Genomic DNA, 27,957 nt, shown 5'->3' with positions numbered 1-27,957 from the left:
ACCCACCTAGAAAGTGAGTTACTGATTGGGTGGCACATTGAGATATTGTTGCCACTAGGGTACAGACAAGTCCTGCCTGGTGTGGCGCTACAGGATAATGCACTGGACCACAAGGTCAGCTTGAGCTACAAGGTCAGAGGTTCAAGCCCTCATTAGCTCCTCGGAAACCCTATACAGGGTTGCTATGAGTCGAAACCGACTCGACGGCACTTAACACCACCAAGGGTATAGACAGGCTGTAGATGAATGTTAGTGTACAACACTGGACGTCACACATTTATATGGAACCCTACAAACCTTATGACCCCGCAATCTAGTCTTTGTTCTTGTCTGTAATTGGCACGGTGGGCTGATTTCCATCCTTTCTCCTGTTGCAATTACAGTTTCCCAGGCAAGGCTTGCAGCAGACCCAGCAGCAGCAACAGACGGCTGCCTTGGTGCGGCAGCTCCAGAAACAGCTTTCTAGTAAGTACTCTTGTCTGTCACGGAACAGACGGTTTCTAGGAAATTCGAAGCAAAGAAACCAAAAAGGAAAGCAAAACACAAATCGTGGCTCCTTAAAAACTAAACTCTGCCTAGGTCCCATTTTCATCCGTGACTTAGTCTAGGGTGTTTTCATTTCTTTTTTGTTTTGTTTTTAGTTGAATGTTTGTTTTCCTGGGAAAGCTCCCATCTTTTCCCTTAAATATGAACTTGAATATCAGAGGACCTAAGGTCTGATGCCAACTTGATTACCGTTAGCTGGGTCATATGGTTTTTACATCCATGCAGTGAGGAGTGAGCTCTTCTGGGTGTTGGATTATGTGATTGTGAGGAACAGAGTTGTCTGGTCACCTGCTGGTACTATAAGGTAGAGGGCCTGTTTCTGACAGAAGGCCAGCTCGATGTTGATCTTGACTTTCTGCCTGACTGATGGCAGTGTTGATTTCCTGCCAGAGTGAATGCACCACTTACACCTGGTGTCCCTGAAATATGTCACTCAGTGGCTTAATTTCAGTTAGGTTATATAAATCAATCTTTTTCACTTGCTCTTTAATAGGTGTAGTGTAATAAACAGACTAGTGTCTTCCATTAGTTCCAGAGTACATATTCTGACATAGCCAAAACAGAATATAATTTTGAAAAGAGATAAGTTTATCTTTTGATGGTTTGCTAGTGTTTTAAAGTATTTACCTAGGGTTTTTCTTTTCACAAATTCTTTGTTGTTGTTGTTGGGTTTTTTTTTTGGTTTATGATAGTAGCACCACTTTTGTCTATCAGAACTGAAGAAATGTGGATATATATATATATATGTATATATATATATATAATTTTTTTATTTTTATTTTTTTTAATCATCATTGAAGAGCACCTACTTGGATTGAGCACTGTGCCTTTACATGTATCAGTTCATTTAATTCTTAAGCTATCCTATGAGGAGGATAGGTATTACAGAGGGGCCTTCAAAACGTTAGTTCGAGGAAAATTGGAAGTAAAAGATAATGGAAAAAAAGTTATCCCATCAACTTTTTGAAGCCCCCTCCAAGTTCTGATCTCATTTTATAGATGAGGAAACCACTCTGGAACAAGGGCTGTAAATATTTTGCCCAAGGCCACTTAGTCAACAGTAAGGAGCAAAGGTAGGGCTTGCATTCAGACCATCTCCTTCCAGAGGCCACCTCTTAACCACAATATAATGTCTGCTGTCTGATGACAGCAGTTCTGCCAACCGCCGATCTAGAATTGTGCGGAGCTGAGCTGCCCATTGCGCTACTCTAGAGGGCTTTTCTATACTTGTGTATGTAGTTATGTAGCCCATGCAAAGGGAGCCTCTGGATTTAAATAGTCCCATCTAACTAACCCATAAGGAGTTCTGGTAGCGTAGTGTAGGAATCAGGCTGCGAACCTTAAGGTCAGCAGTTCGAAACTACCAGCTGTCCTGCGGGAGAAAGATGAGGCTTTCTGCTCCTGTAAAGATTTACAGCCTCAAAAACCCTGTACAGGGTCGCTATGAGTTTGAACTGACTCCACAGAACGTAACAACAACAACATCAACAACTAGCCCATTAACAGTAACTCTGTCTTAAGCCTGTGTAATTTTTTTTGTTATCTCCTGATGATATTCTTTATTTTTTCTGTGTGTGTGTGTGTGTGTTTGCCTGCATACCTGCATATGTGCATACACACACTCTCAAAGCATACACTTTTGCACATACATACATTTGCATAATCCTCACTTATATACCACCTTGCAGCCATTTGTTGAAAGCTAACCAGTCCCAAGTTAAGATAGTTTTTTCTATCTCATTAGCATGTCAGTATTATAGCAAAATTGCTAGCTTATTTCTGGAAATGTTTTGAGTGCTTTTAATGTTTTATGAAACGTTTGGTCCTTTTGTATACTAGTGTTTCGTAGTTTCTTACTTCAGAGCTAGAAACTGTGGGTAGGCTAAGTTAACCTAATGCTTTCAGACATGGTGTTGGTAGATATGGGGCCCTGATACAGAGTCAGAATTCTACAGTGTGAATTCAGCAGCAGTAGTGGGTCTCTCTAGGCTCTCCCTTATTTCTGAGGCTGGGACTGTGAGCAGTGACAAGAGGGTAATATGTCCCTGGAATAAAAGTCTGCATCTATAATTTCTTTTGCATGTTGTTTCTCATTAGGTAACCAGCCACAGCAAGGAGTAACTCCCTACGGGCATCCTTCACACTTCTGAATCTGGAAGAGGAGAAGACATGAACTTTTATGTTTGCACTGGAAAATAGAAAAGCAAATTCATTGTGTTAGTCATCCTTAGAAATGCCCCTTGGTTCTTTTATTTCTTCAAGGTTTTCTTGTTTTACGCTACATTTCATGCAAAGGTATTTCGACAAAAAGCAAAGGAGAAGTTGTGGTTTGGTTTTGTTGTGTTTAACTTTAAAATAGGTTTAAAAGTGTGGATCAACCTACGGGCCCGCTTCAGGAGGAGTTTGGTAGCAGACCTTTTGAAATTGGTGCTTTTTTAAGACTCATATTTACAGAAAGAATGAATGATGGTGGATTTCAAATATTTATGTACTTATTCATGATGAAGATTTTGTTTTGTTTTGTTTTTCCAAACTGTGCTGGACCAAACTACTGATTTGAAAGGCATGTCAGAACTTGACAGGGAAATTGACCCATTTATTCTCTATTCACCTTTGATGGTGAAATGGACATTTATTTGCATCACCTTAATTTGAAATGTTTGTAATTTCATAAGCACTTTATAAACTGTGTTCTAATTTTTAAGTAGTTTTTTTTTTTTTTTTTTGCTTTGCTTTCATTGTGGTCAAAAGGTGCTGAAACAGATTCCTGATTAGTACTCAGACCACTTACAGTTTCTGCGGGCACCACATAGGGTGTGTTGTGGAGGTCTGTTAGAAATAGCCAGACTCTAATTAGTTTTCAGTGGCAAGATCATTGGCCAGAATCTTTGTGAAGGTACAAATGTTAAATTCTAGAGACCCAGATGAACCATAGTGGAATTATTCCAGTCATAACTGCCAAATCTGGCAAAAATGACTGTTCAGTTTTAGTTCTCCTGAACCTTATGCCAACTTGAGAAAGAAAGAAAAGAAAAAACATCTCACAGCTGGCCTGAGACTCCACAATGCTCAAACTTAGCATAGTTTCCAGAGAATCTGGCCCCAAAGTCCAGAAGGCTCTGGTTTTCATAAATGGTGTATTTGCTGTTTATTTTGTATGGTAAGTATTTGCTATTTTGCATTTAATTATTGTTGATGTCAGTCTTGGTTGTGTACTGCATATACTGTATTTATAAATTGGTGCAAAAAGCACAAGTAAAGTAAATTATCAAATTTATTATAAAGAAATAGTAACTATTTTAACTTTGTTCAAGTATGTGGTAATTTGCTCCTATTAGATTAAAAAAAAAAAAAAGACAGTAAATTATTATCAGTTTGTGTAACTTAAGAGTATTCCATATAATATTTTTTTAGATTTAGATGCATAAAATTTTGAATGTGAAAATTGCAGGGCATTTTAAAACATGTGGGGGATTTTTTCCCATGTTCTGTATTAATTCATTTTCCTTTGCCATATGATTTTACATGTAATGTAGTCAAGAGTCAAGCATACTGTGAATAGATTTGTCTATAATGAGCAAACCATGTAGAACTACATTTTTAAAATGTAGCTAGTACAACTTTAGTAGAGAATTTCTTTTGCAAATCATTATATAAATAATTTATATCTTCCCAGGTGAGTTTTACTCATTGCAAAGTTTGACTCATGCAAATGACCTCAGATTCATGTCAGTTTACTTTGCTGTGGCACCATCCATATGAACTGCTTTGTACACTGTGAAAATATTTTACTCCAGCCTGCTCGTTTGGTGTTTACTCAAGGCTGGAAAAGACTTTGCCAAAACATTAAAGACCTTCTTTTCACTAAATTAACATACTCTTATCTGCTTTCAGAAGGTGAATCTTTACGTTTCAACTGGTTTTATATATCAGTTTTTTTTTTTTCTCTTAAGAATTCATACTTGGAGTTCGTGAAATTGTTTTTCATCAACGTTAATATACCTGTAGAATGACTGCGTTGGCTAAACAATCGAAATGTGAAAGTCGTGCCTCAAGTAGTCATGTCTTGTCCTTGCTTTTTGGTTTATTTCATGTTTTGTTTGCCTTTTCAAGAACTATTGGTATTTAAAATGCCAGTTTTCATTTTGAACCTTATATTTTTGTAACTCAATATTGCAAACAGTAGTAATACTGTTTCAAGAATGAGTGTTATAATTGCATAGCATTTGTATGCACTTTATATTTTACAGAAGTTAATTTATTAATCCTTTTGCACATGAAAGCTGTGGAGTATATATATATATATGTATATATATATATGTGTGTGTATATATATATACATATTTTTATTGTGTCCATTTTTTTTTAGGTAAGGAAGCCAAGTCATGTAAAGTCCTATAGTTCCAAGATTCTGTGGAAAGTTGAGGAAAAGCCTAGAACATGTTTTTCCATATGATTTATATAGAAAGAAACTGGAATTTTTACTTTTAGCTTCATCATATTTTCTATGTATTCCTCTGTCCTAAGGTATTTCACTCTTTGCTAGCACATGTATTAGTTGAATTAAGATGTTCCTAAGTAAAAGCCCCATCCTAAAGCAGAACCTGGTCAATTGCTTGGTGAGATAGGAAATTCTCCTAGGAGAAAGGGCACCCCAGCTTCCCTTAAAGATAAGACCTTGGATTCTAATGGAGTTGGGTATATCTATCATAATTCTTGGATGGATATAAAAAGACTTGATATGCCTGTTTACTCAAAGACTCGTTCCTGATATGGTTGGATTTGCCATGCTTTTTGTTCCTTTTGACCATGAAGCAGAAGTAAACCACTTTCAGAATATGAGTATCCTTTCGCCTCTTGTAGTCACAGGACAGCAACACCAGAGATGAATAGCAACCGGGCCACCTCATAGGCAGGGCTAACTGAAAAAAACATAGTGGAGGCTACCACAGCCAGTGGTTTTGTCTACAGAGGTATCTAAGCAAGTCCTAAGACATTTTCATCACTACCTTTCCCCTCCCAACACCACCACCACCACCACACACACACTCTTACTAAGGCTCCTATAAGTCTTCTTAAATAGTAGACAGACATCTGAACAGATACTGGAGAAATAACACTGGAAAAATCCTAGCCTCTAGAATTAAAATGATGAAGTATATGATGACCCCTCAAATTAAGTCAGGATGAATTGAGCATGTACTATAAGTAGATTAAGTCAATTACACAAGGCAAGTTTTAAATACAATGAAATTTCATTATATGTATTAGATCTAGACCCTCCTAAACATTTTCCCCTGCATTAAGATTTATCGCTTTATGAAATAAAATGCTTGTAAAGCAATGATTCCTCCTCAATTTTCCGTGTAAACAGCTCCAAACCAGGGGTTCCTGATGCAGATTTTGATGTTATAAAGAAGTTTCATTGTATTTTTAAAAAACCTTTTTAATGGGTGTATTTGGACAAAGATGTAATCAAGTCCCTTTTCACATTTTATGATGTGCAGGTGTTATGTTGCTTTTTACATGTGGAAACGTTAAGCTGCATTTATTTTTAAAATGCAGTCATTAAAGCAGTTTTGTAATCCCACCAATGAAAATTTTCAGTGTGAAAAAATAGCGACTCATAATCAAAATAGGTCAGTGCTTATTTTCCTTAAGTTTTAGTAGAATATTTATAAACCAACCACAAAAATAGATATACATCAACATGGTAAATTCACACCAAGTCCACACATGTAGTCTTTTCCATTGTCTTTGTTCTGAGTGCCATGCTTGCACCATTGATAGAAGTTGGACAGTAGACAACGGATAGCAAAAGAAAAGAAGTCCATTCTTTACTGAAGAATTCAGGTATACTAGGTATTTATTATTTAATGGTCAACTGTGTTATCTCTTAATGTTCATTGTTATTTGTTGGCAAAATAAAAGTGCCTTAAGTTAAAAATTTGTTTTGGGATCCATTAAAGAAATCAGTATCAGTTCATAATGCATTTATTTACAAGTCTTTTTTTGCATGTCCATTGTAAATTTAATATTGTAAATGTATTCAAATTCATTTACACGCCTATGGCTGCCTTTGATTAAATTCTTCCAAAAAATAAGCCCTCTCCAGATGTTGGCTTTGTTCACACAGCTGTTTTTGTTTTGCTTTGTTTTAACTTAATTTCACATCAGATTACTTGAATATAAGTTGCTGCATAATCACTCCCAAGTGGATTCTTAGCTATGCATTTGTAGAGCCCCGAGTGCGAGGTTTGAGGGTTCTGAATGACGAGGGTACCCTGTGGATGAAGCACCTCAGGTGTCCTCCCTTTCCTCACCCTTGAGAGCCGGGAGTGGCCAGGCATCTCCCATGTGACTTCTGGCTTGGGGACTCCCAAGGCCACACACTGGAGCTGCACAGCCGCACCTGTCCTTGTGAGGATGCTCCTAGGCGGGCGATTTGTAATTCGGGGAGGGTAGGCTACAATCATTACTGGCACGGTAATCAGTGCATGGCCAACACTATTTTGAGCCTTACAAATATAGTTGCCTCTGTTATGAGCAGTTGCTTCTTTGATGACTAAGGTGCCGTTTTCATGCAATATGTATTTTCCATTTGTTTGAGGCCTATCTATTACATTACCACTTGGTAAAGTCCATTTGATACTTGGTTTAGGGCTTCCATCAGACACGCAATGCAGTGACAGAGATTCTCCACTGATACCTTTAACTATTCCTAGAGCGTAAGTAAGAATGACTGGCTTCTGACCAATTTCCAGTACAATTAATTTCTCAATGTAGCCAACTTTATTCTTAGCTGCACAACGATACTTTCCTGCATCTTCTCGGGTGGTCTTAGGAATGATCAAAGAACCGTTGCTTGCGATCTGATACTGAGGATCTTGTGCTTCACTGGAGAAGCTTGTGCCATTTGGTAAAATCCAGATTATTTCTGGTACTGGGTTTCCATCAACAGAACAATTCAACGCTGTGGACTTGCCCAGCTGAGCAACTATTTTTTCATTAAATGGATTTCTGAATGTTGGTCTTCTCAGCATTTCCAGTACTTCTAACTGCACCACCAACACACTCTCTCCTCCTTCATTCCGAGCCACACATATGAAATCAGCTGAATCTGAGAGCCTCACATTCCTAATCTCCAGGGTCCCATTTTTATGGACAGTGATTCTGCTCCCATAGTATGGGGCTGGGAGGAAAATACTGTCTGGCATGATCCACATGATCTGAGGAGTTGGTGTCCCTTCGGCTCTGCAATCAAAGTGCTTCTTAGAATGCCTCACAGCCGTGGCTCTAATGACAGTTTTGTTTGTAGACAGACCATTGATTAATGGAGGTTTGGAGACAACATCTAATTTGTACATTTTGGTGTCATCGCCACTGGGATTTCTGGCTACACACACATACTCCCCAGAATCAAGCAGCGTTGCTTTGTTGATGGACAAAGACCCATTGGCGTGAAATGTATACCTATTGTCAGAGAATGAAATCATGTCATTGGAAGGCAGCAACCAAAATATTTTTGGCTTGGGTTCCGCAGTGACTTCACAGTCAAGGATGGCTGTGTCTCCAGCCTTAACTCTCCGGTTAGTCTTATCACCCTGCCTTATCCGTGGGGCAGCTGTCACCACTGTCAGGTGGACCTTCATCTCATCCTTCCCTACGGTGTTCTGGGCATAGCAAGTATAATCTCCTTCCTCCGCTACTCCAACTTTGTTGAAGTACAAAGTTCCATTGTTGAAAAGAATGTACCTCTGGGTCCTGCGGCCACTATCGTCTGCTTGCATTGCGTTGTTAATCATTGTTCCATCGGGTAAACTCCACGAGATCTCAGGCACTGGGGAGCCAGAAGCCTTGCAATCAACTTGGAAATCTTTCCCGTGAAGCACTTGTTTTTTAAAATGCTGCTTGTGGTCAATTTTGGCAGGTTTTAGGCGTGGGCTGACGTGCATCAGTATCAGGTCATCTCCCATTTTGTTTCTGGCCACACACACGTAGTCGCCGCCATCTTTTTCTGTTACTGACTCAATAAACAGGGACCCATTGGGGTACACATGGATTCGGCTGCCCATTCTAAGAAGAAAAATAGACTGATTTGAGTGTGTAGCTGTTAGCAGGGAAATATTTAAATGAGATTAACAGATTGAAACTGTTGTAATGAAAATTAAATGCAATATTAACTGATTTGCTGTCTGTAGGATAAGCACAGAACTGATAACCTCAAGGTCGGCAGTTCAAACTCACCAGTCGCTCCTTGGAAACCTTATATAGGGTCATTATGAGTCAGAGCAAACTCAATGGCACACAACAGCAACAAGCTATTTGATGGAAAATGAAGTGATGTAGTTGAATAGGTGTAATTTGTGGGAACAAATATTTCTCAGGCAGCCTTCAAATGAGTCTATAGGAAGTTTAAAAAAAAAAAAAAAAAAAGTTATTAGGGGAATTCTGGAAAGCCGGAAGAGAATAAAACAATCCGTGTTGGAAGAAGTACAGCCAGAAGGCTGCTTAGAAGCTAGGATTGCGAGACACAAGTTATCTGGAGAAGGGCATCAAGCTTGGTAAAGTGGAGGGTCAGCAAGAAAGTGAAAGACCCCCAACGAGATGGATTGGCATAGTGGCATCAGCAGTGGACTCAAGTCTAATGATTGTGAGGATGGCAAAGGACTGGGCAGTGTTTCGTTCTGTTGTGCATGGGGTCACTACGAGTTGGAACCGACTCAATGGCCCCCTAACCACAAAAACACCATGACCACTTTGACCATTTTGCCTACAAGGGGATTTCAAAAAGTTCGTGGATAAACTCCATTATCTTTCAATTGCATTTTTCCCAAGAACTTTTAAAAGCCCCCTCACATCAAGCTAATAAAACCAAATAAATCCAAACCTGCTGCTGTAGTCTATTTTGACTCGTCGTGACCCTACTGAGCACAGTAGAACTACTCCATAGGTTTCCAAGGCTGTAAATCTTTATGGGAGCAACCCCATTGTTCTCTCTCAGAGCAGCTGCTAGGTTTGAACTGCCAACTTTATAATTAGCACCTCAGTACTTAACACACGTCACCACCAGAACCTCTACCAAACTAATAAAACCAAAAGCTAGACTCACTGCCATTAAGTAAATTTGGACTCATAAAGACTCTCTGTGGGGTTTCCAAGACTGTAGATCTTTACCAGAGCAGACAGGCTCAACTTTCTCCCAAGGAACAGCCGGGGGGTTGGAGCTGCCGGCCTTGCAGTTAGCCCATTGCTTACCCCACAGTGTCACCAGAACTTATCGAACTAATTGTTAAGTGCTATGCAATCGGTTCCAACCCACAGCGACTCTAGATAGAGCTTCCAAGGAGTGGCTGTTGAGCTTGAACCGCCAACGTAGCAGTTCAAAACAACTTTGCAGTCCAGTACATTAACCCACAGTACCAAACACCAGGACTCCTTTTTATCAAACTAATAGAGCCACAAAAATGATCATTTTGTGATATGGGTGAAGACAAAAAAATTGCGTACAGAGCTGAAATTCACCAATTTGGTAAAAACAAAAACAAAACAAAACAAAAACATGCCAGGTTGTAACTTTTAGAAGGTGTTACTGGATTACTTGCTACAAGACATGTTCTAGTTACAGAGTTTATGCTAGTAGAGGACACATCATAATCCTACTGCAGCATCTGTCTTTGCTGTGCAGTTGTAAAGTCACTTTAAAGATTTTTCATCAAGTTGAGTTGTGTAAAACATTTTTCTCCCCTAGATTTAAAACCACAATGTCAGCAGTTCAAATCCACCAGCCGCTTCTCGGAAACCCTGTACAGGGTCGCTGTGAGTCAGAATTGACTCGAGGGCACTTAACAACAGTGAACAGATGAGCAACTCTGATGGCGCAGTGATTTCAGTATTTAGTTGCTAATGACAGGTCAAAGGAGCTCTGGTAGTGTCGTGGCTACCAATTGGGCTGCGAACCGCAAGGTCAGCAGTTAGAAACTACCAGCTGTTCCGCGGAAGAAAGATGCGGCTTTCTGCTCCCATAAAGATTTACAGCCCTGGAAACCCTGTACAGGGCCACTATGAGTCGGAACCGACACCACCACTGCACATAACTATGACAGGTCAATGAACTCACCAACCTCTCCACTGGGGGAAGATAAGGCATTGTGTTGGTAAGTGCCATTGATTGGGTTCCAACTCACAGCGACTTTGCACAGGGTTTGCGAAAAGCCACCGGTAAGCTTGAACTGCCGACCTGGAGGTTCAAACCGGTTTGGAAGTCCAGCGCATTATCCTGCAGCGCCACACTAGGACTCTGCCACACTATTGGGACTGTAGTCTTGGGAGTTCCGTTCTATTCTAAAGGGTCTTTATGAACCAATCTACTCGATGACTGTAGGTTTTGGAGAGAATAGACACTAACAAGCAGTTGCCATTGAAATGACTCCAATAAATGGTGACTCTGTGTATGTCAGTGTAGAACGTCTTTGAAGAGTTGTCAAGGGCTGATTTATCCAAAGCAAATAACCTCAGGCGTGATACAGCCTGCCATTACTACATTTAACCACTAGATGGCAGACCTCCATTGGTAAAACTAATCTTGTTAAATACCTTTGAGTCAGTTCTGATTCATCGAGACCCTGTATAGAATTTCCAAGGAATGGCTGGTGGGTTTGAACAGCTGACCTCGTGGTTAGCTATCTAATGCTTATTCTTCAGCGCCACACCAGAGGGGAAAAAAAGACCCTCAACGACATGGATTAATGCAGTGACTACAACAATGGGCTCAGAAATTATTGTGAGGATGGCCCAGGTCTGGCAGTGTGTCATTCTGTTGTACAAAGGGTCACTGTGAATTGAAACGGACTCAGTGGCACCTAACAACTCTAGCTCTTCAGAAACGCCAGTGGAAAGTGATGCTAAAACGAGATCATATCTGTTATATATGTATTCTAATTTTTTTTGTAACAAAGCCTAAGCATGTAGGTGAAACAAAAGTTAACAGTCATACAGCCTGAGGTCAATTTTTATTCTCCAGTAAACCTGTCACAAGGAGCATGGAAAGGATTGTACTAAAGCTTTCTAAATGGGCACTGGTGTTCTTTTCATTGTTTCTCAAGTGTGAAAGGAACTTCTCTGGCATGTAAATCCAGATTAAATCATCATAATGGATTGAAGAGGAAGACCCCCTCCCCCCCAATGAGATGGATTGGCACAGTGGCAGCAGCAATGGGCTTAAGCTAACAATGATTTTGAGGATGACGCAGGACTGGGCAGTGTATCCTTCACTGGGCATAAGGCCTAAATGAGTTGGAATCGACTAGATGGTACCTAACAACAACATCAACAACAATGAATCGATTCCCTTAATAAAAGGAATAGGAGCTTTGGTAGCATTGTTCGTTGTTTAGTGCCGTTGAGTCAATTCCGCCCCATAGTGACCCTGAGTGGTTATGAAATGGGCTGCTAATCTCACAGTCAACAGTTCAAAACTACCAGCAGTTCCACTGGTAGACAGATGAGGCTTTCTGCTCCCATAAAGATTTACAGCCTCAGAAACACTATATAGGGTCGCTATGAGTTGGAACTGACTCCACAGCACACAACCACCACTAATAAAAGGAATAGAAACTGTCAGGTGCTTTGCATTAGCCTTTAAATCTGTAGTTTCCAATTATACAGATACAAACTGGTATTTAGAGAGGTATAATAATAGTGCCTGGTGTCCTGGTGTGGCGCTGTGGGTAATGTGCCAGACTGCAAAGCCATTTGAACTGCAACATCGGCAGTTCAAGCTCACCAGATACTCCTTGGAAACCCTATACAGGGTTACTATGGGTGGGAACAGACTTGACAGCACTTAACAACAACAACAACAATAATAGTGCCTGGTGTGGTGCTGTGGAACCTCATGGCTGGTTTGAACCACATGGCTGAACCTCATGGCTGGTTTGAACCACAAAGCCAGGGGTTCAAACTCACCAGCCACTCCTTGAAAAATCTATACAGGGTCACTACAGCACTTAACACCACCAACAGGCTGACTCAGGTCACAGGTCAAGTTCTTTTTTACTGTGCTACAAGGTTACAAATCTGGCTGCTAATCTCACGATCAGCAGTTTGAAACTACTATCTGTTCCATGGAAGAAAGATGAGGCTTTCTGCTTCCATAAATATTTACAGGCTCAGAAACCCTATGCAGGGTTGCTATGAGTCAGAACTGACTCCATGGCATATAACAACAACAACAGTGCCACTGGCTCTTCCTTCCTACACCAAAACAATACCCATTGCCATGGAGTCTGTTCTGACTCATAGCCACCCTCTAAGACAGGGTAGAAATGTCCCCAGAGTTGCTCTCTAGAAACACTGATTCTCAAACTTGAGTGCACATTAAAATTATCTGTGGTGTTTAAAATACTACTGATCCCTGGGCCTCACTCCCGTAATTATTGATTTAGTCTGTGTGGCATTAGGCCTAGACATCGAGATTCTTAGGGGTCCCAAAATCTAGAACCACTGCTCTAAATCTTAGATCTTAATGCAGTTTCCCTAAGAGTATTTATTACCTGCATCTTAATCACATGGGGCCTTCTTTAAGCAGGGCTTTGAGCTGATTCATTCCAGTTCCACTCCCTGCAGAGAATTTACATTTCCCCCCAGATATGGAATCCTGTGACACTGTAGGATCAGCACTGGACTGCAAACCAGAAGGTCGGAAGTTCAAACCCACCAGCTGCTCCTTGGAAACTCTGTTGTTGTTGTTGTTAAGTGCCGTTGAGTCGGTTCCGACCCATAGCGACCCTGTATAGGGTTTCCGAGGGTGTAAATCTTTACGGGAGTAGAAAGCCTCATCTTTCTCCCGTGGAGCGGCTGGTAGTTTCGAACCGCTGACCTTAAGGTTCGCAGCCCGATTCGTAACCACTACGCTACCAGAGCTCCTCTATATGAGCCAAAACCAACTCTAGGGCACTTAACAACAACAACAACAACATTGTGGCACTGAAGTTTAAGGGCTGAACTGCTAACCATATGGTCAGCAGTCCAAATCCATTAGCCACTCCTCAGAACCCCTATACAGGGTTGCTATGAGACGGAACCAATTCCAGGGCACTTAACAACAACATTACATTCATTTAGGACTCTTTTTATCCTGCAGATAGGAATACAGCAGGCCTGTGGTGAGGTCTGACATCCTGAACCTGGAACAAGCAAAGTCCCAAAGGAAAGGACATACAACTCTGCCTGAACTACACTCTGTACAAGTTAAATGGAAAGTAACAGAGGTACATTAATAGTGCTCTGTGTCTGGGACCATTACAAAGACTTTTTGGATAATGACAAGAATTGTAAGAAACTAAAAGGGTTTTGTTTATTTGGGGTATTGTAGAGTACACTTGGGTCAGCAATGCTATGGTGGAAGTGTTTTATTTTAGTTTTTTTTAAATTTAAACTCAGTCTTCTAAAGTTAAGAAAACAGTAGGCCTTTTTTGAAAAAACAACAAACTGATGGAACAGAACTGCCTTTTTTTTCTTTCAGTTGAAGTATCTAAAGCATGTAAGTGAAAATAGTCTTGATTTTTTTAATCAGTAAAATACCTGTGATCTTATACAGTCTGCCTCACTTCTATAGTATGAACAGTTTTTCTATGTTTTAAATATTTTCCCTAAACAAAATATAAACAACCTGCCTAACTTCCTTGCAGGATTTCATCGTAATACTTAATCAGGACTGATTCTGAGGCACGAATGTGTTTTAGAACACTTTATATATTTTCTTTGCATTAACTTTTTTATTTTTTAAATTAGCAGCCTGATTCGTAAAATCACTGTGTAAGATTTTAATTTTCTAAAAATTGGCTTGCTACACAGTGAATGTTTTTGACCCTGTCTTTACAACCAAAAATCTGACCTTTATTTGTTACTACCATTACAAGTGTGATGCTGTCTCAATCTCTTACGCTGGTTCCTACATGTATAATGCAAATTATATTCATATTACACGGCATAATGAGCAACTGCTGAGTAATTGAGAACTGTGTCCATGAACTATGAAATTTACTGTAAATGCATTAATTTCAGAAAATAGAACTGGCATTCAGTATAAATGAAATGCTTGCAATTACTTGAAGGCCAAGCTATGATATGCTATTATTGTGAAATTAAATGCAATACTCAGTAGATAAAGCTTTGAAAAGATCTGACACCATCCAGGAATAGATGTGTACAGGATAACAAACATAAATATTTACATTTTATAACAACAGTTTTATTTTAAATCTCAAATAAATGCAACATGACATTTTAAGTAATTTTGAGAACTGCTATTATTTTAAAAACTTGAAAATTAACATTTACTTTTGAATGCAATATCATGGCATGCAACAACAGCTCATTCTAACACTAAAAAGATATACTCTTCAATTTTTGACATTAGTAAAAGTTTTTATCTAGCATTTAGAAATTTTCCTGCCTGGGTATTTTCCACGAATGAATAAACAAATGCATAAAATGGAAATGTTTATCTCATATTTTTGTTCTGGTACTTTCTGGAAAATCACTGTGTAAAGTCATGCAGATGCCAAAATTGATACCTCTTATAAGCTGTAAAAGGAGCTCTAGTAGCATAGTGGTTACGAATCGGGCTACTAATCTCAAGATCAGCAGATCGAAACTACCAGCTGTTCTGCAGGAGACGATGAGGCGTTCTGCTTTTGTAAAGATTTACAGCCTCGGAAACACTGTACAGGGTGGCTATGAGCCAGAACCGACTCCACGGCACATAACCACCACCATAAGCTGTAATGGACTCCTGGTGTGGTGCTGTAGGATCAGCATTGGACTGCAGACCACAAGCTTAAAACCCACCAGTTGCTTCATCAGAAACTTTATTCAGGGTCGCTATGAGTTGGATCAGACTCAACGACATTTAAAAACAACAATAAGTTATAAGCTATAATCTCTAGATGGTACAAATAGTTAGTATATCCAGCTACTAACTGAAAGGTTATAAGTTCAAATCCATCCACCACCTTGGAAGAAAGAGCTGGCAAGGCAATCTGTTTCTGAAAAATCAGTCATTGGAAACTTTATGGAACATAGTTCTACTCTGGCTCAACATGGGATCAAAATGAGTCAATCAATTCAATGGAAACTGTTTTTTCAATAAGTATCCATATTCTTGTACAAGAGCATATTGAAGAACATTTATATATGTATCTACGTGCCCCAAAAGATGCTAGAGGTTATAGACACATTCAGCCATGTGAAGGTCTATATGTTGTTACTTTTTTAAAGGGCTTTCCCATTATATGGGAAAAAAATTTATGTTCTGCTTGTACTAAAATTAAAAATGTTTAATAGGAGACTATGGAGTCCTGGTGTGGCACTATAGGATAAGCATTGGACAGCTAACCACAAGGATGGTGGTTCAAACCCACCAACCACTCTCAGAAAGCCTATAGGGGTTTCTATGAGTCAGAACCTAGCTGACACCACTTACCAAACAAACAAGATGAAGAACGAAGCAATGGAGTATGCCTCTCCAGAAACTTGATTGCATCAAATCAATTCCCTGCTCTATTTTGAACCCTGGTGTTGCACTGTAGAATAAGTTCTGGAGTGGTACTGCAATGTCAGGTTCAAACCTACCAGCTGCTCTCAGACACCCTATGAAAGGTCACTATGAATTGGAACCAACTCAAAAGCACACAGCAACAACATTGTATTTTGGGTAGAGAGAATATGAATGCATTTACAGTTGCCATTTTAAAACTATCATAAGCATGGAGGCAAATGAGACTCTCATCCTTCTTTTAATTCTATAAAATTAATAAGAAGCTGACCCTTAGAGTTAACCATGTAAATAAGCTTGGGTTTTATATTCTCAATGACATCAAAAGGATTGGTTCTATTTGGAAAGGATGCCTTTATGTGCAGAATCTGGGGCCCTCTTAAACTGCTGTTAACCTCAATACATGTTTCATAAGTTGTACAATGAAATACTATAATTCCAACACAAAGATGAGCTTACCTATGCCACTGGTCTACAACAGCCTTGGATGGTAACCTCCAGATTATTTTGGGTTTGGGTTCTCCAGTCGCTGAGCAGTTCAGTAGTAACTTGTCCCCAAAATTCACCTCGGTCCATTTCTGGGATGCAATTTCTATTCTGGGAATGGTGTCTTGAGCTTCCACTGTCAGAATTACCACCCTTCTCTCTGAGCCAGTGGAGCTGGTAGCAATACACTCATAAGTGCCCCTGTCAGGAGAGGCTACATTTCTAATATACAGAGTTCCATTTGAAAATAAGAACAACTTGGAATTGATCAACTTTAATGGTTTCACTTCTGTACCATCAGGGAGGACCCAATGAATTCTGGGCTGAGGAGTGCCTTCTGCAGTACAGGGTAGTCTCAAACTTTCACCCAAAGTCCCTATGAGGATTTGCTTCTTTTGTTCCCGAATAACAGGTGGAGCTGCAATGACTTGTATTTTAACCAGCAGTGAATCCTGGCCAGCTGGGTTGCTGGCTGTGCATTTGTAAAAGCCGCGGTCATACACACTGAGGTTATAAATCACCAGCGTTCCATCAGATTTCACTAAGGCCTGCCTGTGCCTTTCAGATGATTCTGGGACAACAGTCTTGTTTGCCAGAATCCAGGAAATCAGAGGGCTTGGCCTACCTTCGGCTCTGCACTTTAATTCCAGAGTGCTTCCAGAATGAACTGTGATCTCTTTGGTATGTCTCTCCAGGATCCTGGGGGGATAGGAAACCACAGACAAGGTAACATGAAGGCGGTCAGTGCCAAAAGGATTGGATGCTGAACAAAGGTACTGTCCACGGTCCTGAATGTCCACCCTGTGAATGGACAGTGTACCATTGGGGAGCACCTGGAACCTGCTATTCTGATTCCTTTTAGACAAATCAAGTCCTGAGAAGCAGAAGAAGAAAAAAATTATAGCCATAGGCCATCCAAGTTTTGTTAAAAGAAACATAATTTATTCAAATGGTAATCTCAAAAGGGAAAGCTATCTTTTTGTTAGGTTGCTGAGAAAATAATATATTTAAAAACAAAACTAGGACATTTAGTTCTCAGACTGCTGAAATTATTCCTGGAATGTATTATCCACACACTTATAATTTAAAAGCCAGATGAGTGACCACTATAACCATTCTGTCTTTTTCAAATCAACTTTCTTTGGGTCTACTTCTAATTTAAGAAAAGAATGTTTTAAAACATCTTAATGAGCAAAATATGAAAGTGTCAAGTGAGGATATTAATACTTTCTATGTGTTACACAAATCTGAAACTAGTGTTGATTCTTTGGACTTGTGACCCTGAAACAGAACATAATGTTTTCCTGCTTTATAGCTAATGAAGAAGACTCAGTGAAATGAAACCATTTCAAATACCTGATGAGACTCTGGTCCAGTGGATGGTAGGCAGGGGGTTGCCAATGGCCTCACAGGGAAGAAAGGCATCTGAGTTAGCAGGAACGGTAAAACTTGCAGCTTTGCCTCCAACAATTCTGGGTTTTTCAAACGTATTTCTAGACGACGAGTCAAAGGGAAGGAATGCAGAAGTGGTTATTTTTTTAACTGGTGTCTTCTCAAAGGCACTTTTCTCTGTAGTCTTCTGTCCATCCCAATTTGATGCATGGATAGTGTCCTCTGGCAAGCCTAGAAGGGGCAAGATGTTTACTACTGGCTTTTTGCCTTTTTCAGCAATCTCTGGGTATGACTTGTTCCAAAAATGGTTTTCTGACCAGGGAGAGGAAGTCAATTTAGAACTCTGTGGCTTAACTGTAATTAGTGTTGGCATAGAAGTAGAATGTACCTCATTAGCGTAGATTAGTCCAATTGTAGACTTGGCATTTGGGTGAACCTTGGCAGACGGTGCAGCCTGTGCTGCTAAATGGTATGAATTAGCATCATTCCGTGAGGACTCGGATGGTTTGACCATTGTATTTGCCATCATCCTGAAAATGGGATTTGCCACATTGTCAGTAACCACATTATGAGTAAAGAGACGGGTAGGACTTGGCACTGGAGTGGCACGACTGCTCAGGAATGGTGGCACAGTTGAGTGGTTAATGATTGTCTTCCTGGTTGCAATACTCTGGTGGTGTTTGCCAGACAAAATTGTTTCAGAAGCAGCTAAGCTCTTCAAAGCCTGACTACTCTCTTGGGGTAGTTCCTCAATTACATCTGTCAGAGGAAGAGTTCTTGACTGGAAACCAATTGTGTTTAAGATTCCTTCTGGATTTTCTAGGGCAGAATGGGTAAAAGCAGAGACTCTGGACTTGATTGAAGCTTCAGTTGTGGTTAGAACAGGAGGTACCATAGCAGTGAGGGTAGCAAAGCCAGAACTTTGTCCTAGAGAGACGTTTGGGTCATTTCTGTTCTTTTGGGGCTCCTTTTGTCTTTGTTCTTTTTGTGCCCCAGGTCTGGCTGTTTGGATTTTACTGATAATGGCAGATGCAGACGCAGTAGGAGGAGTTGCCAGTGTGGCTGTTTGCATTGATATAAAGTGTGTGGTATGTGATTGTTTGCTTGTGACACTATCAACTGTAGAATAAAGGGGTGGGAAGGGCTGCCCCTTCATCTTTGGGAGACTTCTAGGACTTTGCATTTCAGTGGAACCATGGTGAGTTGTAGACAATGTTACAGATGGAATTTGCATCACACTTGCTGAGAGTGTTGTTAAATGGAAAGGGGAAACTTTATCTGTGGGTAAAGCAGGAGGTATTTTTGTAAGACCTGTGACTGTACTTTTTTGTGAACCATATTTATGCTGATTCTTTAACCTCTCTTTTTTGATATAGTTATTTACAAAAATGTGATGCCATGGAGTTTTCCTTCTTGAAAAACTTGTAATGGTTATAGTGCTAGGTATAGATGGCTTGGTGATGGGGTCTGAAAGTGATGATATAAACAATGAATCTCTTCTAGTTTCATGGGTGGGAGGCTCATTTGGGTAACCAGCATTCATTAAATCAGTTTTTTCCATATATGTGGATGTTGGGGCATACATCCTAACTGTACCAGATGGAATTCCTTGGATACTTTCAGCACTAAAATATATTGTTATGGGTGTTGTTTTTTCAATAGCGATTGGTTTGTTGTCAAACAGCAATGATGGATTCTGAAGTAATGTTGTAGACTCTTCTGATGTGGTTGTGGCAATATCAGCTGGAGAGAGGGTGACTGGAGAAGAAGTTGGAAAAGACCATGCTGTAGCAGGGGTGAGCTTCTCTCTGGAAGAACAAGATGGGCATATCCCACTGATCTCTGTAGCTGAAAATGCTGTAGTGATGTCTTCAGAATAACCTCTGAATCTGGGTCTCACAAAGCCATATCTTTGCCGTCCAAGAATAGGAGTTCTATATGGGCTGATAATTCGCCCTCTACCCCAGAATTTCCTCCGTCTCCCAAAGTGTCTGGAGAGGGCAATCCTAGTTGTAGTATTTCTAGGAATCTGTAACTGAGAATTGGCAGCAGTGTATGGATCTGTAGGAAGTGTAGAAGTGTGAAGTTTTTTTGAAGTGTGAAAGGAATAATTTCTCCTGTGTTCACTGACTACTCTTCCAGATGTCTGATGATTATTTGTGGTATTTACCGACACTAAGAGTAGATCAGCTTTGTTATTAGCACTGCTAAGTATTTTGCTATTGACAGAACTGATCATAGTCCCCACTGGTGTTGAGGATACACTTTGGAAATGGTCTCTTCTTTTCCCTATCTGCTCTGTGTCCTGAAGTTCAGTTGCTCCAGATAGTAGAGGAAGGATAGTGGGTGACTTTTGGTTATTTTTATCTGGCATTTTGGTTGATGTGGTTGGATTTCTATTCACTGACCTGACTGTAGGTTTGTCAGGAGGATATCGATTGAAATTTATAGGTTTTTCAGGTGCTAGTGTTTGTGGACTCACAACTGGGGAGACTTCGGTGCTGGAAGTTGTTATATCTATCACAGGGCTATCAGATATAGTTTTGGAATCAGCAGCAACTGTCCTTGATGGAACATAAGGAACTTTACTTGCCAGAACCATGTATTCCTCATCTGGAGGAAGCATACCTGAACTTTCTTCTTCCGGGCCAGGTTGTTTCAGGAGCTGGGTGGATACTGGAGCTGGCTGTATTGTGGTGTTTTCTGGTTTCTCTGGGGCAGCATTCTTTTTAGCTTTCTCCAAAAGCACTGCCCAGTGTTGTGGGTCAATTCTCTGCGCAGAGGGAAGAAACTGCCTCCTATGTTCCCTAAAATGCCAATTTGCTGAATCTCCACGTCGCCGGTGTATTAACTCCCGATAATTGTGTTTCTTACTTGTGCTCAATTCTTGTTTTTCAGCCTCAACTTTCATGGTAGCCAATGTAGGCAGTTGTAGAGCTGGTGGTGACTCCTGAGGGTACACAGTGACATTGGGTTCATCAAGTCCAGAACCATCTGTTTCTCCATCATGCTCTGTGGGCCTTTGTCCTTTTATTTTGACTGAAACTTGGAAAATCAAAAGATCAACCCCTGCTGGATTGGCTGCTACACAATGGTAGTGACCTTGGTCTTTTGGGGTGACATGTAATATTCTTAATGTGCCATTGTTAAGAATTTGCTTGTCTTTTGAAGACATATAGAGCACAGAGTTTCCGGGAAGAACCCAGCTAACCGAGGCATCTGGGATACCAGTAGAATAACAGTCAAGGTCAAGTGTTTCACCAGTGAAAGCTGTGTGATGAACCCCATTTTCATGAAGGGCCTCTACAGAGGGCTCTATCACACTTATCCTGTAGGTAAGAATATCTGCATCATCATAGTTGGTGCTTATGCAGTGGTATATGCCTGTGTCAAAACTATCAGCCATTTGAAGTTCCAGTTTTCCATTTTTGTCTATTAGGATTCGCCCATCTTCACTAACGTATGGGGCTCTGACTTTACTCCCATCAGCTAGAAGCCACTCCAGATGTGGGGTGGGGTCTCCTTGACCTGGACAATCCAATTCAATGGTCCCACCAACCACAACAGTGTGTTCCAGCTTAGTATTGTTATCTCTTGAAATCATGGTCCATTTGTATTTCACTGGCCTCATCTCTGCCTTTGGTAGAGTGATGTGGGCATCACTCAAGAAGTGGATATGCAATGTACTGAAGGTGGTAGCAGATCTGTTTAGTTGCAAGGAAATTTGATGTTGCATTAACCAAGAAGGATCTGTTCTGAGATTAGCTTCTATATTGGTGAAAATGCTTTCAGGCATAGAAGTCACCTGCTCATATTTGTAGCAAAGCTGTGGTGTCTCAGTGATCAAATGTCTCCTTTCTAGTATCAGAGGAGAGTCACTATACAAAGCTAGAACTTGCCACACTGACTGAATGTAGCTGTAGTCTATGTTACAGACCAGAAATGTAGAAAATGACATGTTTAACATGATGTAGTCATTTTCTTCAGTGAATTCAGTGGATGATGTCCTTGAAGGTTGCTGGATACTGCAGACCACATTAGCTTCATTTCCAGACTGGTCCGTCATATTCATGGTAAGGGAGCCAAACGGAGCCATGAAATCTTGGGGAGAGATGGCAGCAGAACCACCTTCTTCCAGAATGCTCAGGTTCTTAAGTTTCAGGGATGGGTCAATAGTTGGTTTGACACATAGGAAAGCTGCAGCTGGGACCATGGTGAAGGACTTGCCTTTGGAGGCCCTGGGGTTCATGCAAAGTGGACATTGCTGTGGAGTGGAGGGACTTCTGTCTCTTTTGCATTTTATTACATCTAGGAAAAATTACAATTGAGTTATTGCCAGTTGTGGCTTCTATATGAATGAACATTTGAACATTTTGAAGCAATAGCTTTTGCTAGAATTTGAAACAATCTGGAAATTTTCATATTTCATAGAAAATTTTTAGCATTTTTTCTCTCAATCGACTGCTTAATACATACATGTATATTGTTGTTATTTTTACATGCCATTGAGTTAGTTCTGAATCATAGTAACCCTGTATAGGGTTTCCAAGGAGTGGCTGGTGAGTTTGAACTGCTGACTTTATAGTTCAAACAGACCTTGTGGTCCCATGCTTATCTGACAGCACCACACCAGTACTCCATACATGTATATATATAGTTGTTGTTGTAATTGTTGTTAAGTACCATGGAGTTGGTTCCAACTCATAGTGACCCCACACAGGGTTTTCAAGGCTGTAAATCTTTACAGGAGCAGGAAGCCTCATCTTTTTCCCGCGGAACAGCTGGTAGTTTCGAACTGCTGACCCTGAGGTTAGCAGCCTGATTCATAACCACTACGCTACCAGAGCTCCTTATAGTAGTCATATATATTATATATATATATATTGTTGTTGTTGTTGTTAAGTGCCTTCGAGTCGGAGCCGACCCATAGCGACCCTGTACAGGGTTTCCGAGGGTGTAAATCCTTACAGGAGTAGAAAGCCTCATCTTTCTCCCGCGGAGCGGCTGGTAGTTTCAAACCACTGACCTTAAGGTTCGCAGCCCGATTCGTAACCACTACGCTACCAGATATATGTATATATCTCGGGCTGCAATGGTCTATGCTGTTCTTTCCATTCCCCACATACTTGTTGCTGGATACACCCTCTTCCACCAATGCTTAACCACTTAGTAATCATGCTTCAGGACCCTGCTTAAACAACGCTTCTTTTTGGTGGGCTCCATGCTTTATGGGATCCTGGCACCTTTCGCCCCTCACCATCCACTATTAAAATTACTTTTTAGTTGTTTGTCTTCCCATAAGACTGAAATCTGCAAAAGAGTAAAAACCCTGCTTATTCACGTGTGTATGTCCCCAGCCCTCGCCAATGGGTTCTCAGGAAAGATTAGTGGAAGAAAAGGGAAAAAGAACAGCTGAAGGGAGGGAAGCAAGGAGGGAGGAAGAACTGAATAAAGGAAAGAAAATGACATTCTATCTGCCTTGATTCTGCTCTTTTAAGAATTATCTTTTTTGGTGTCAAAGTGACAGAACTTCAAAAGATTAGATAGGAACCTTAGGGGAAGTGAGCTTATGATAATGGGAAGGAACAACCCAGAAAAGAGAATGAGAATAGCTTCACAACTGGAAGTAAGTAATCAGTGTTACTACTGAATGGTACATGTTGAAACAGCTGACTTGGTGTTTGTTTCTATGTATGCTCTCTATAACAATAAAAATGATTTTTTTAAGGTAACATTTCAGTGAGGATTTGTGTGCTCAGAAGCATAAAGCTGAACAGGAAAGGTATTTCCATGAACTAGATTAGCCTGGGCTTAAGAAATAGCTTTCAGAACAGACAGCCAGGATATGAAATGTTAAGATGGAGTGTCACGTTGCCAGTTGCATCTATTTTGCCTATAGTGACTAGATAGGAAAGAGTAGAACTAGAACTGCCTCATAGGGTTCACAAGACTGTAAAATGTACAAAAGCAGACTGCCATATCTTTCTCCACAAAGATGCTGGTGTGTTTGAACTGCTGACTTTTTGGTAAGCAATTAAACCACTGAGCCACCAGAGCTCCTCATCTCCATTTCTGAACATGTTATCCATCCTTTCCCACCGAGGTCAAATGCCACACCTCTGTGAAGTCTTCCATGATTCCTGCAGCAGAAAATTGCTCTGACTTTTATGTTCCTACTTTGTTCATAGGAATCCTGATGTGGTGCTGTTTGAACTTCAAGTTCAGCAGTTCAAGTTCACCAGCTGCTTCTCAGAAACCCTATACAGGGTCACTATGGGTCAGACCCAACTTGACGGCATTTAACAGCAACAGGAGCAGTAACAACACTTTGTTCATACTTTTAAAAATCTACTCTGCGTAGGTCTAAAATTTCCTCTAAGGCTTGAGACTATAACGTCCCTTTATTCCTTCACAATTCAAAGTGCACAGCAGATGGTCAATGAATTAATGCATTTCACAAACTCAAATATTTATGGAAAGAGGTCAGAGAGAAACTAAAACATGTTTGAGGCAGCAATAGTTAACAGCGGTTTAAGGATGTGGACAGTGGATGTCCATATCTATTAATCACTTAACAACCTAGTTGTTGGTTTTCTCATCTGTAAAATGCATTACTGGCCTCACTGCATTATTCTGAAGATTAATGATCTCTTTGGTGCTAAACTAAATCTACTCTTTTCAGTTATTATCTTAAAGACTTAATTGAAATTAAACAATTATGTAAATGAAATCTAGCAACTAATGGTATAATTAGTTGTTTACCCATCTTCCTCATTAGAATGTAAGATCCACCACAGCAGGGGCCTTAATCAGTCTTATTCATTTTGGGATCCCCAGCTCCTACAAGTCCCTTGCATATCAGAAGTTCACAAAGAGTGACTATTGGCTGAATGGATCTTGTACTCTTCATGGGAGTTTTACACTTTTACCATCAAAGCACATTGCACCCTCTTTTCATGTCTGCTCACTTGTTTACAGTCATGGAAAGCTCGGTTAGAGAAGTTGATGCTCTTGATGTTTTCCATCACTATCACACGACTTCGGGTAGAGGTACAGTAAGAAATGTGTCAACATTCAGTAGTAACTGAATGAACTGGAAGGGGATAAGGAGGGAGAAGGGTTTTCTTTGTTCATAGTAAATAGTTAAGAGTAACACACATATTTCTTAATACCCTATTTTGCCAAAATCCAGAAGATATAACTGAAAATTGACCAAAACGAAGAATGATGATTTGATTAATAAATAAGGAACATTCATTATCACTGAATTATTATGTAGACTTGATTATCTTTCCAGCAAAATTACTTTGGCCTCTCCACATACTGACAAACACCTCCAGGTTTTCTCAATTTAGTTAAAGATAAAGAAACAGACAGTATAGATACCTGGCTTTTCCTGAATCCAATCAGACAACCATTTTAAGTGGCAATCACAGGTCCATGGATTTCCATGAAGATAAAGGCTTTCCAGCCTGGGCATGTAGGAGACCATCTCTTGGGGGAGGTAGGTCAGGAAGTTATCAGACAAGTACAAATACTTAATGAAAGATGTTTTAAATATCTGGAGGTAGCGCAAAGAGACAAATGTATCTGGATGGAGTTTCGTCAGTTGATTTCCTTCTAAATGGACCATTCGGAGAAGGGTGAGTCCATAAAAAACTTCTGGGTTTATAAACTCAATATTGTTGTGGTCCATATGCAACCGTGTCAAACTCCTTAGGCCATAAAAAGTCTCCTTCTGAAGTTTTCGAACTTTGTTATAGCTCATTTTTAAGACCTAAGAAGGAAAAGGAGCACATTTATGATGTCAGAATGATTTTCACAAAAGGGAAACTTATGTAGTAATAAGACATATGTTGAGATAACCCAATACAATGTATGTACCTTGTTTGGCTCTGTGGTGCAGTGAATTGTTTATTATATTTCTTTAACCATGGTCTTTGTAACTCTCACCAAACAACTTTTTCCTGATGGTTCTGGGTAAGAGAAGGTGGGGGAATATGCTGATAAGAAGATATGATTCAACTGTGAGTGATTGCTAACAAGGCTAATTGTGATTGTAAAAACTTGGAACTCTAACGTGGGTATAAATTGAGCCACTTCAGAAGTGTAGGAACAGGTAAATCTCACTTCCATCAAAGAAAACGAGCCAGTGGAGTCTATCTATCCTTGGGATCCATATGTGTTGAAATTCCCCAATCCAAGAGACACAACTGTGATACCAGAGGAGCGACAGAGAAATGGCAGAGAAGCAGCAGCAATGGGACCAAGAGTCAGAGCAATAGACAGAGTGGTAGTGCCTTCTGGAAGGAGGCTTGATTTTGGAGTGGGGTGCCTCCAGACACTTGATCTGAGGAACCAGGTTTACTGACCCATGGAGCTAGAGTTGAGCACTTTGGGGCTGAGACCACAGTAGAGTGGCGCACCCTTTGGGCATTTATTGGTAGCCCAAAAGAGCTTTGTAACATTGCCCAAGTAGGGGTAATGGGCTAAAAGAAAGGCTTGCTTGTGGGCATGACTGAGAAGAGGCTGTCCTGACTGGAATGTACCCTGAGTATTTCTGATCCTTAATTGTAACCTATTGACTTCCCTAATAAACCCTGTAACTCTGAATATGGTAGAGAGTGGAAGCATGTCTAATTTCAACTTAGAGAAATTGATCTTGGGCTGATGTTCGTAGTAATTCTTTCCCCTTCCTTGTGAAGTCAGAAGAGGTCAGACAATGCCTCCCATGTCTCTTTTTACAGGATCTCAATGCAAAAAAATGGAGTCCTGGTGTGGCACTGTGGGCTAATGCGTCAGACTGTAAAGTCATTTGAACTGCAAGGTTGGTGGTTCAAGCTCACCAGCTGCTCCTTCGAAACCCTATACAGGATCACTATGGGTCAGAATTGACTTGACAAGTACTTTATAATGCAAACAAATCAGTTTCAAATTAAACCTATCAGGGAAATTGGGCCATTCATGAACATTTGATGATATTAAGGAATTGTTCAATTTTTGAAGATATAATAATGGTAGTATGCTTATTTGTCAAAGATTTCCTTACTTGAGATGTGGAGCATTTACAGATGAAATATTATAATATCTTGAATTTGTTCCAAAACAATCCAGTGGAGGGCAAAAGGGTGGGTTGGTGTACAGATAGGTAAGATTTGTCATGTGCTGATAACTATTAAAGCCAGATGATGATACATTCAAGTTCATTATACTTTTCATCTACTTTTGTAGGTGGTTGAAAATTTCCATAATCAAAATATTTTAAATATCTCAATATTTCAAGTAAATTTAAGACTTCTCAAGTCTGTGTCTGTTCATAAAAAGGAATACATATTGATTTTAATTTATTTTTTCATATTTATAAAAACCGTATTGAAATACAGTTCACATGCCATAAAATATGCCCTTTTAAAATGTACAACTCTGTGGGTTTTTAAAAAATATATTGGGCATATGCATAAGAACACCCACACTTGCAGATAATACCCACTTATCCTGGCTTCAGTGACTGGATGATCAGAGCTCAACCAGAGTAAAAAGAAGAGGAAAAAAAAAAAAGTATTCTCAAACAATTTGATGAACTTGACCTACACCTATGGAAGCAGTAGCTCAAAAGAGGGAACAAGTCCTTACAGAAAGAATCATTCCTACCCCTCCACACACAGAGTAAACAGGGATGGGCAACTTGGACATTGGCTACCCAAAATGGGGGGGTGGGGAGCTACAAAGGCAAGAAGTGACTGGCTTACAAGCTTTCAAGAGTGAACCTAGATCCAGAGGGCATGGAGGAAGGTAGAATCTCCAGTGAGTAGCATTCAATCTGTCTAGGCAGGGTTGAATGCAATGAAATGCAGACGGGTCTCTTGTGATAGAATATTGAATAATTGTTATCAGGACTGATTGTGAGGGTCGGAAATGTAAAGGTAGACATTTTATAGCAAGGAGGGGAGTGATTAACTTTTCAGTCTAGGAGC

General features: G+C 40.1%; 2 protein-coding genes across 2 annotated transcripts in view; one reads left to right on the top strand and one right to left on the bottom strand.

Moving 5' to 3' along the window:
- The window catches only part of MED12L (mediator complex subunit 12-like), a 470,668-nt gene extending 466,732 nt beyond the window's left edge, over window positions 1-3,936 (top strand). The window contains exons 42-43 of the mRNA XM_006867983.1: window positions 384-465; window positions 2,644-3,936. Of these exons, the coding sequence (XP_006868045.1) occupies window positions 384-465; window positions 2,644-2,696 (135 nt within the window). The 3' untranslated portion in view covers window positions 2,697-3,936. The remainder of the gene's footprint in view (window positions 1-383; window positions 466-2,643) is intronic.
- Window positions 3,937-6,527: 2,591 nt separating this feature from the next.
- The window catches only part of IGSF10 (immunoglobulin superfamily, member 10), a 34,992-nt gene continuing 13,562 nt past the window's right edge, over window positions 6,528-27,957 (bottom strand). Inside the window, exons 3-6 of the mRNA XM_006867977.1 lie at window positions 25,370-25,760; window positions 17,948-22,291; window positions 16,565-17,465; window positions 6,528-8,622 (exon numbers count right to left, since the gene is read on the bottom strand). Of these exons, the coding sequence (XP_006868039.1) occupies window positions 6,720-8,622; window positions 16,565-17,465; window positions 17,948-22,291; window positions 25,370-25,760 (7,539 nt within the window). The 3' untranslated portion in view covers window positions 6,528-6,719. The remainder of the gene's footprint in view (window positions 8,623-16,564; window positions 17,466-17,947; window positions 22,292-25,369; window positions 25,761-27,957) is intronic.

This window comes from Chrysochloris asiatica, unplaced genomic scaffold (assembly GCF_000296735.1).
Source record: "Chrysochloris asiatica unplaced genomic scaffold, ChrAsi1.0 scaffold00113, whole genome shotgun sequence".
Taxonomy (NCBI): Eukaryota; Metazoa; Chordata; class Mammalia; order Afrosoricida; family Chrysochloridae; genus Chrysochloris; species Chrysochloris asiatica.
The sequence above is the reverse complement of the archived record's forward strand: the minus strand, read 5'-3'. Positions and strand labels throughout refer to the sequence as shown.